The sequence below is a fragment of the Asterias amurensis genome, chromosome 20 (genome assembly GCF_032118995.1).
Source record: "Asterias amurensis chromosome 20, ASM3211899v1".
In the NCBI taxonomy this organism is placed as follows: domain Eukaryota; kingdom Metazoa; phylum Echinodermata; class Asteroidea; order Forcipulatida; family Asteriidae; genus Asterias; species Asterias amurensis.
Window position 1 is genome coordinate 11,883,629 of NC_092667.1, and position 10,687 is coordinate 11,894,315.

The window sequence follows — 10,687 nt, forward strand, 5'->3', positions numbered from 1 at the left end:
CCTTGACAAGGTTTATGAATCTGCCCATGACATACATATTATTATATTATATTTGATTTACACTGTGCGATTTCTTTTGTATTCTATTTAAATATTATGTAAATGTTGCTTTTATTATATAGTTGATATGGCTATAAATGGATACATTTTATGATAATGGTTTGAAATAAAGGAACAACAAATTATAGCTTAGAATTCTGACTTTTCTAGTCTTGTGTGTTATTCCTTTTGTGGACCTCTACAGTGATTATGGTTTATGGGTTATGATAAGTTGGGATAATGTGGGTTTATAGGGACAATGGTTTGGGGTTAAGGTAAGGGTTTGGGATAAGGGTTCGGTCATGTCGGTTGGGTGGTGTTGGAGTAATGGTTTGTGATATTGTTTGGGTAAGGGTTAGGGTTTGGAATAATAGTTGGGTATTGTGCGGATTGGGGTAGGAGTAGTGATGGGTATTGGGGTTAGGGTTTGGGGGGATGGTTTGGCAATAAGGTTTTTTTTTTTTTTTTGGGGGGGGGGGGACGACTCATGTGAGTACAATTTGGTCTTTTTTTGTTCTTCAACTCCTCTCACTGAAAAACATGCATTGGAAATAGAGTCTGCCGACAGTTAAATTCATATTTAATATCATTTTATAATTTGCTCATTTATAAGTTTATCAAGTTTGGTTAAGAACAGAATAAAATAATATTTCAAGTGTAAAATCGCATATCATATGAATCTCTGAGTAACTTTGTTTAAGTTGAATAAATACTAATTTGTTGATAGCTAGGCAATTTTAACAATGAGGCAATTAAAAAACTATAAATAAGTGTTCATAAAAACTCATAAAATTGAACACACGGGTTTGGTGGAAACATAAATATTTCATACTGGAAAATAGTTATATGAGTTTTTAAATATATATATATTAAATTTGGTCATATACAACTCTTATTACATATATTTATTATGTATAAACTTCCTGTTTGAAGTGGAAGGGTCCATTGGCTGGTGCCGGATAAAGTGAGCATGTCTTGTTAATTATTCACTTCAAAGTGACACAAAAATAGTGAACTTATCCTACAAGTTCACGAGATACAAACTGTCCTACAAACTAAACTTATAATTAAAATGTATTTCGGGCTCTGATGAAGGCACTGACCAAGTTGACCGTAAAAAAAAAAACTAAAAGGAAACAAGTACATGAAGATAAAAGAAAAAGCTTATCCAAACCAAAAGCAGAAATGTTACCAATTGTAAACATATAATTAGTAACCCTAGTTAAATAATTGTATGTAAGAAAAAGTAGGGGGGAAAGCAAAAAGAAAAAAACACAAAAAGAAGCTATGAATTCAAATGACCACCTTGTTTCCACAAGAGGCATTCTTCTGACTTATACTATCCTAGAAAAATGTATGTGACAGTTCATTCTTCTTAGAGATTTGTTGTAAATGACATATCCCTTAAAGGCACTGGACACTTTAGGAGAACGAGGTAATTTCTTACTAAAACTTTTGAATGTGAAAACGACTTCAGGACTGAAGTCTTTTTCAAGCATCTGAAAGCACACACATTTGTGCAGCAAGTTTTTTCTTTTATTATTTTCTTGCAACTCCGATGACCAATTGAGCCCAAACTTCACAGATTTTCTTTGATAATAAGAAAGGTGTCCAGTGCCTTTAAATCCGACCCCCCCCCATACCTGATCTTGAGTAATTAGCAAATGTGTACCTTCCCTTTAAATCCATCCCCCGTACCTGATCTTGTTTGGGAGATACACCTTGGTCAGGTAGTCTATCGAGATGGCAGTCAGGCACTGGGTCTCAGCCTTCTTACCCATATCCAACAATATTTGCATCTGTAGAAAAAAAGGGAAATCAATATTTATTTCCACATTTGCACACTTAGGGGGTATATTCATTTAAACCAGGGGTATATTCCATCAAACCCAAAACAGTTATTAAAGATAAAGACTGGAGCACATTACCACCACAGACTCATATTCATCATGGACAATGAGACCTTTAAAGGAGCCGTTATAATCCACCTCTAAAGCAACTTACAACTAAGGGGCAACAAAAGTGTCAGAACGCTGACTAAAACTGTGCAGGACGAATCGCGTATACCCCCGGAAGTGATACAAATATTATTGAGAGCGCCCATACGGCGCTTTGGGACCTGTACACGTACCTCTTTCATCCAGTCAGGGAGATGTTGATAGTAGGGTCTTTTCATGAGCTCCTTGGCCTTCCGAAGATCAGACTTATTCAGTGGAATCAAGACATCTCTTGAGACCTGTAACCTCTGGATGTCTGAGGGCAGAACACCGAGCCATCGGATGCAGGGTACGGTTAGACTGCGAGACTCGTACGCCATAGACTGAAATAAAACATTGAAAACAGATGTTAATTCTGACTTTCAGCATAAGTTAAGGTACAGCTCATTTTATTAGCAACCACTTATGGTTGGATTCGTTATAATAATAAAAAAATACATTAAAACTTACAAAATACATCACAAAATCTTGAAACAAATAATTATTTTTACAAGACAAGAACAAAATATAATTTAGGGGTGTAAAAAATAAAGGTGAAAATCATGGGCAATAATATTTAAAAATTTCACCGAGAAATAAGTGGAAAGAGTTAATAATGATAACAATAGCAATAAATGACTTTTTAAATAGTGTCCAAAGTTTACATCACAAAAGTGGAAAGCACAAGGAATGTAATTCAAGAGATCACATAAATACATTACACAAGTTTAAACAAATTTAATATGGAACAAAAGAAACTAAAGAGCTAAAGAAAACTGTCTTACCCTTGATCCGAACTTGTAAACACAGAGTATCTCTAAACCTGAAGAATACAGTCACACAATACAAATATTTAAAAAAATAAAATATTGGTTGGGATTCAAACCGGGGTCAAAGAAATGAAAGACAGGAAAAAAACCACTGTGCCAACCTTATCCCTGCACTATTGGCATAATTTTATTTATTTATTTCTTATTTACTCTGGAGAGACCTCTCAGTGAAACACAATTTTTCAGAGGTGCACAGCAACTACAAACAAACATCAAATTTTTAAAAATTGTGAGAATGTGAGGTGAAAACAAATTCAAAAGTTGAGAAACAAATTCCTACCGTGAGGATCTGCATCAACCAGACAAAGTACAGGTATTTGTAGCACATCCCAGAGCTTTCTAACCATCAGGCGAGTGTTTACATCAGGAAATCCTTTCCCCTAGAAAAACAACAACAACAACAACAGTTAGTGTCCGTAGTATCTAGAATGTACAAAAAGGCAAAGTACACCTCTAGTTTTTGGAAGGTTTGATTAATTTACTGCAGTTACACTTTTTAGGTTCAAATTTTACGGCATAAAAACTGAGATTTTGTTTATACTTTTATAACCAAATTACTCCAAAGTAAAATGTTTCTGAAAATGATATACAATAATAGTTTTTGTTCCCATTAATTTTAAGAGTGACTACACAATGTGTAATTTCCCTTTCAGGAGATTTTGATACTTAACAGTATAAGGTATTAAGTTAGGTGAGACACTTACAGTGATCATGATTGAAGGCGCTAAATCTTGAAGAAACCCATCATCAAGAATCTTTTGGAAAGTTGCGTCTTTCTCAACCACCAGGATGAAGCGAGCTCTAGATTGAATGTCTAGTAGAGAGGATCCATTGTTAAGGAAAAACACTCAACGGGAATGGGGGATGTATTCACTTGTAGAAATGTTTGTTTGTTCAGAAATCATTGACATGTTGGGTAATAATTCTACAACTCTTCAATGGGTTGAAACACTTTACTGGGATCAAAATGTCAGTGACTAAGAATTAACTTGAAATAACTTAGAGCAACTAAGAGTAACTATGAGTAACTGAAAGGAAATTAAATTGATAGAAAAAAAAGGATACTGTTAATTCCTTCAACATGAGCTGGAACAAGAATACCCTGCAAGGCAAGAAAATAAAAGTAATAGGCAAACAACTTGAGGCACATATGTCAAAATGCACAAATCACTTTACAATTAAGAAACAAAAGCAAGCACAACTCTTCACAACATTTAACAATTCATTTAAATTCAATTCATTTTAACATATATTTCTGTAGTCACAATCAGAAAACCCCCAGAATCATTTGGTTTTGGACAAAATTTGTGACAATACAAGCAAAGAGACCAAAGAAACCTAACATAAGAAACAAAAGCAAGAAAAACTTGTTATCAACAGTCCATAATTTCAAAAACATTTCACAATTAAATTAAACTCAATTCAATGCTTATATCAACAGTCCCATAAGAAAATACAAAATCATTTGGGAAAAAAAGACAATTCAAGCAATGAGAACATAGAAACCTAACCTAAGAAACAAAAGCAAGAAAAATTTGTTATCCACAGTTCCATAACTTCAAAACATTTCACAATTCAATTAAATTAAATTTAATTCAATTCAATGTTTATCTCCATAGTCAAAGAAAACACAGAATCATAGGAAATTGGAAAAAAATGAAAATTCAAGCAATAAGAGCATAGAAACAAAAGCAAGAAAAACTTGTTATCAACAATTCTATAACTTAACAACTTTTCACAACTCAATTCAATTCAATTCAATGTAAAACTTATTTCCGTACAAATCACAAAATAAAGAATCATTTGGACAAAAATAGTGACATTAGAAACAAAGAGACCAAAGAAATCAAACCTTAAAAAACAAAAGCAAGCAAAACTCTATCTACACAGTCCCATAGCTTCACAACATTTCGCAATTCAATTCAAATCAATGTTACAATTGTTTTGGTACTCGTAATAATAAAGGACAGAATCATTTTGACAAAAAGGTAGTAGTACAATACAAGCAAAGAATAAACATGACCAATGATAATGAAAACTTGTAACAAATAAGCTGTGAGTCAGGAGGCTTTCCTATAGTTGTTCCCAAGGGCAAAATAAATAGAAAATCAGACTAAAATAGGAAAAATATCATGCCTGCTTAAGACTAACTTGGCATTTTTAGCGTTTCTGACAATTTTGTAAATAAATTTTGTGTACAACTTACAGTTCCTGATGAGCTACAATCTATGTGATTCCCATCAACCTCCGTGTATTTCAGATCGCCCGCAATAAAACCCTTGGATGTAGCCAGCTGAAAAAACCAAAAACAACAAAACCCAACCAGTTTATTTGCGAGCTTTAGGCAATATCTGAATGGGAGACTTTCGAGACGCGGGCGGCAGCAGACAAAGCGGTCCTTTTTTGCAGCTCTGAAAAACAAGGTCTCCAACATCAGTTGTTTCCAATGGCTTTTTTGGCTTAAACAAACAACTTTGTAGTTTAGTCAGGAATGATCCTGCCAGTTCAGCCAGCTAGGTATTTTGTCTTCTTCTTTTCAACTATGGGTGCGTTCGTTTAGCTTCCCTGGGTCGACCCCGGTCTGCCCCCGGTACGTTCAAATAGCTTTGACGTCATTCCAGGGGCTCAACCGGGTCAGCCCCCAGTGCCCTGCTTGTGGAGTGGGTCACTTGGGGGTGACCCGAGGTGCATGACTTCACCACGAGAGGGCGAGTGTGATCGTTCGATTAGCTCTCGTCAGGGGCTCACCCGAGTGAGCGCCGCAGGGTCAACCCAGGGAAGCTAATCGAACGCACCCTATGTATTTTTAAAATAAAAAATTGGAATTCGATTTTCAGAAATCTTTAACAATGACTATTCTGACTGGCTCCTTAGATTACAAATCATAAAATTCTTGAATCATTTGTAGTGTAGGTATCCTTGGATAATCTTTTACTGGTAATTACTCAAAACAAATATTAGCATAAAAACTTACTTGGTAACAAGTAATGGGGAGCTGTTGATAGTATAAAACATTGTGAGAAACAGCTCCCTCTGAAGTAATGTAGTTTTTGAGAAAGAAGTTATTTTCCACGAATTTGATTTCAAGACCTCAGAATTAAATTTTGTGGTCTAGAAATCAAGCATCTGAAAACACACAACTTTGTGTGACAACTGGGGTGTTTTTTCTTTCATTATTATCTCGCAACTTCGAAGATCGATTGAGCTCATATTTTCACAGGTTCGTTATTTTATGCATATCGTTGAGATACACCAAGTGAGAAGACTGGTCTTTGACAATTACCAACAGTGTCCAGTGTCTTTAAAACTTGTTATGATGCCTTACCACATGGAGGCACCTCCTGGGTACAGTCAGCATACAGCAAATATTCTCCAAGACACCATCAAGCATCGACTGTCTCCCAAACAGCTTGGTATCGTTGTAGTATAAATCCCTGGAAATCAAAACCACTTGAAAATCAAACTCGTATAATTGAAATTTGGTTGGCAATCCTGTTTTTATCAAGGAAGAAATTTCATGCTAAGCAAATTTGTGTGCTTAGCAGCTCTATGAAATTGGGCCCAGATCATAAATGTGCAGATCACATCTTAAGCGACTCACCTCTTTGTTGAGTAGGCGTTACTCTGTACCAGTTTGTAACACATTGCCATCACCTTCACAGTCACACCTACAGTCAATAAAAACCATTTGTGTGATTTAGATTTTGAATAATAATTGGTATGACTTGATTGGTCACAAGTGAACACTTATTGTTTTCCTAGAAACTGAAGACAGTTCTGAGTCACAGATAATAATAACAAATAATAAATATAAACTAGTTCTTATATTATAGCGCATTTTACATTAACCGCCTCAATGCACTTTACATTAGTGCCCTGTGGTGGATTTCACAAAGAGTCAGGACTAGTCTCATCTAGAGTTAGGACCAGTTACTCGTCCTAACTTAGGACTATCCATGCAATTTGTATATCTCCTAGGACTAGTCCTAACTCTTTGTGAAATCGACCCCTGGTCTTTGGGTCAATCACATTCATGTTATCTTTCTCAGCTCCCTGGAGAGTATACAGCCCCAAGCTGCCGGGGATCCAAAGGATTTTTCATACGCAATTTCAACCTCTACCCTCGCAGGTACCCATTTAACCCCTGGGTGAAGAGAAGCAGTTATAGCAAAGCATCTTGCTCAAGGACAGAAGTGTCCATGTTAGGGATTCGAACCAACAATCCGATGACTAAACCACCAGAACTTGAATTTGATGATCTAAACTGCTCGACCATGACAGGCCTTCAAAATAATAGCATTGAAATCAAATCCATCTCACTCATCAAGAACGATTTCTCTCCCCCGTAGAATGCTCACATTATTTTTGTTCCAGTGAAAATAAAAATACTTACCAAACTTATTGATGGAATTAGCTGAATCAAATCGGACCTCGGTGAGAGCAGGATTGTCTCTCATCTCCAGTCCAACATCATCATTGAACCTTAAGAAATCAAAATGATAAGGTAGTTCTTTATTCAAAATACATCACACTGACTGATTGAAGGAAATGAAGGTAATAACAAGGTGTGCATTTATTATTATTTTTGTATTTTTCTGGTAAGGAAACCCAAGAGACCAAAGCGACCAGCACTGTGACATGTAGGTCTGAAGATACCTGTAGAGAGAAGATGATGAAGAAATGTCAAGTTTTGTGGGAGGAAACCCCCCCCCCCCCAACAATAGGAAAAATCCACATAAGTAGGGACTGAAAACAACATGCAAGGATCCGGTCTGCGATTCAAACCAGGGTCCACAAGATATGGCAGTGAAGAATTTACTTCGCCAAATTGCAGGATTTGATTCTACTTGAAGGGTTGGAAGATAGGAATTCCTGGAAGATATTACTTTTGAACATCGTATTTTTCAGTTTTAAGAATGCATATATTAAAAGACAACAAATTGATAAGAGTCTTACTGAATGTTATCCCATCTGGTCCTGCTGTTATATGATAGTACTGGCGCTCGATGGCTGGATAAACTTGTCACTATGTCCACAAATGTTCTCTCCAATCGCCTTAAGACTTCTTCCCTGCAATATTATGGGATTAAACTGGTTGGATGAGCTAAAATCCCAAAGGGCAAGGATTTTAAAGGAAACATGTACCTTTGGTTTTTGAAACCATTCAATTGTTTTAATCACAATATACAATCAAACTAAACCTCTTCATTTCAAAAGGTCCAGTAGCATTTTTGAGATCATATAAAATACTGAATATTCTGCATCAGTAAAATTATTCAAAAGTTTTTATTTGCCAACTGCAATTAGGAACCTTACGAACCTCAAAATTCCAAGGAGCTGATGAAATATCCACTGCCTTTTTTTCAATGTAGACATGCCTTAAAATCCTACCATCCAGTTTCAATTTCACACTAGACAGTAGGGTTTGCGATGGGTCGCAGACCTAGTAAGACACGTCGCGGCTGCGACGAGTTTGCAACTTACGACGTGTAACCGGTCGCAACCTGCACTTACGACACGTCGCAGCGCTTCGTGAAATCGGGGGCAGTACAACTACAATTTTCAGAAAATTGCAAAATTTTGAAGAACTCTTCAGTTTAGTTGCTTGTCCGGTTGTCGGGTGTGGTGTACAATTATAACCTATCCCCGGAGACTTGTACTACCAGGCTACTGTACTAGTACTAGTACAGTGCACAACTAAATTTTTTTTTGTGTCGACTTGCATCACTGATCATTGTTCATACACATTATTGTTCATACAGTTTTCTGTTTGGTGCCAATCCACAACAACAAGGGTATACACATTCCATATACAAAGTATGCAAAGTGGATTAGCACTAGTAAAAATGGGGCTAAATTTCTCCCTCTTTATGTACCTTTTGACGTGGCCAGTGTTCAGTGTTGACTGTCCACATTCATCCCCCTGTCTTCTATCACTCAGACACCGTCTTTTTATCTGCTTTAGCTGTTCTTCTCGTAACAAATACTCTTGTAATTCATTCAACTTTTTCCATTTGACACTTTCGTCATTCTCCACCATTTTGAACTCTTTGTGTCGTCTGCTAAAAAAATTAAACAGCTGTGACGCGTACATAACGCGTGCGCGAACGAAGGCAAGTGACGTAATCTTCCAAAGTTTCGGACGAATTCATTATCACAATTCGGAACAAAAATAAGAACAAAACAAACAATTCACAACGAATCATAATCTCAGTCTAATTTCGAAATACTCAAAAGCATTTTAAGACTAATATGAAAAGTTGAGATAGTACTTTGTGAAATAACTACTTCACTTTGGAGCATTTGTTGTTGTTGATTTTATACTAGACAGTTACTACCCCCTCTGATAAAGATAGACGAGTCTCACCGTCAGCGCCCTCATTTTTCGCAAGAGGGCGCCATATAAAATTGAGGCACTATTAGAAATCGACAGTAGTAGATCCGTCACAACTGTATTACGGATTGTGAGGGCTGAATTCCATCTAATAAGAGCAGGGTAAAGTTTCATAAAGCATATAAGCACACAAATACGCTAAGCACAGAAAAGTCTTGCTTGCAGAAACTCTTTATCAGCCAAAATTGCATTATTTGCATTGTTGTTAGGGATGCACCACTCAATTTCTGTTTAGCAAAATAAAATGAGCTGTATTTTCAGCTTTATGAAATTGGGTTCAGGCAGTGTATGTAGCCTACAAGTCACTGTGTTGCTAAAACTTGCCCGCGGGACCCAAACCAACACCGGCGACAAGGAGGCGCAATCTTGCCAAGACCTTTACCTGCTCCCCGGGTTCGAGTTTCCCTATCTAAAGAGCCTCAGGAACTCACGTCACGAACAATCAAGAAACTATGTCCAAAAACATAACATCCATTTACCTACGAAATTGTTTTCCCCATTCGGCAACAGACTAGACACGGCCCAAAGCTAGCTTTAGGGATCCCGGAGGTTGTGTGTTGTCGTTTGTTGGTGTTGAAGTGTTGGCAAACAACATTAGCTGTGCTGGCGATGTGGTAGGTCCAATGACGTCTTCGAAGACGTAGAGAGCGAAAAGTGATATGAGGTTGCAATGACACATGATGGATCTTCTGATAAAGAAATGAATTGCAGAAAGAGGGATTTTCTTGTGAAGGGGTGTGAGAAGGGTGGGACGGGTTGTTTGTTTGTTTGTTTGTTTGTTTGTTTGTTTGTTTTGTTTTTTTTTGTTTTTTTGTTTGTTTAGATGACCTTTTCGTCAAAAGGGAACATAAAAAGCTGATGACAGCCAATCTCTCTCATAAACATTGGTTTAAGGTCTAATGATATGACGTTTCACAACTCAAGAAACTGTGAAACAATCATTGTGAAATTAGCGGCTTAGCTTGGTAGCTTGGTTAAAATCCACAACCTTGTGATTGCAAGTCCTGCAGTATACAATCTGATCAATATTACAGCCACTGGGGTTCTCGATTCTTCGCATGTGACTCCTACTTCTAATCTTGGGGCCCTGCTTTTGCAGCACCTAAACCAATCTGAAATACTGGGTGCGTTCGTTAAGCTTCCCTGGGTCGACCCCGCGGTGCTCACTCGGGTGAGCTCCTGACAGAGCTAATCGAACGATCACACTCGCCCCCTCGTGGTGACGGCATGCACCTCAGGTCACCCCCAAGTGACCCACTTCACAAGCAGCGCAAGCAGGGCAATGGGGGCTGACCCGGGTGAGCCCCGTCAAAGCTATTCGAATGGGGCAGACCGGGGTCGACCCAGGGAAGCTAAACGAACGCACCCACTGTAAGCCCCTTGTATTTACATTATTATATACGTATATATTTTTTAAATAAGAATAAAAATAGGTTTTTATAGCATTA

The 10,687-nt window shown here is 37.3% G+C and overlaps 1 protein-coding gene across 1 annotated transcript; it reads right to left on the reverse strand.

Moving 5' to 3' along the window:
• Positions 1 to 594: 594 nt before the first annotated feature.
• On the reverse strand, positions 595 to 8,892 carry LOC139952362 (meiotic recombination protein SPO11-like). The gene is made up of 12 exons (XM_071951474.1): positions 8,722 to 8,892; positions 7,802 to 7,915; positions 7,239 to 7,327; positions 6,447 to 6,513; positions 6,171 to 6,279; positions 5,052 to 5,138; positions 3,911 to 3,947; positions 3,550 to 3,659; positions 3,126 to 3,225; positions 2,801 to 2,838; positions 2,171 to 2,359; positions 595 to 1,838 (listed from the first exon to the last, which is right to left on the reverse strand). The coding sequence occupies exons 1-12, from the start codon at positions 8,883 to 8,885 to the stop codon at positions 1,719 to 1,721; spliced, it is 1,224 nt and encodes a 407-aa protein (XP_071807575.1). The 5' UTR covers positions 8,886 to 8,892; the 3' UTR covers positions 595 to 1,718.
• Positions 8,893 to 10,687: the final 1,795 nt, after the last annotated feature.

Coding starts and splice junctions, on each gene's coding strand:
- LOC139952362 (XM_071951474.1), bottom strand. CDS start 8,885: ATGGTGGAGAATGACGAAAGTGTCAAATGGAAAAAGTTGAATGAATTA. Junction 7,328..7,801: donor ACCAGATGGGATAACATTCA/GTAAGACTCTTA, acceptor TGATTTCTTAAG/GTTCAATGATGATGTTGGAC. Junction 6,514..7,238: donor TAATTCCATCAATAAGTTTG/GTAAGTATTTTT, acceptor TATTGACTGTAG/GTGTGACTGTGAAGGTGATG.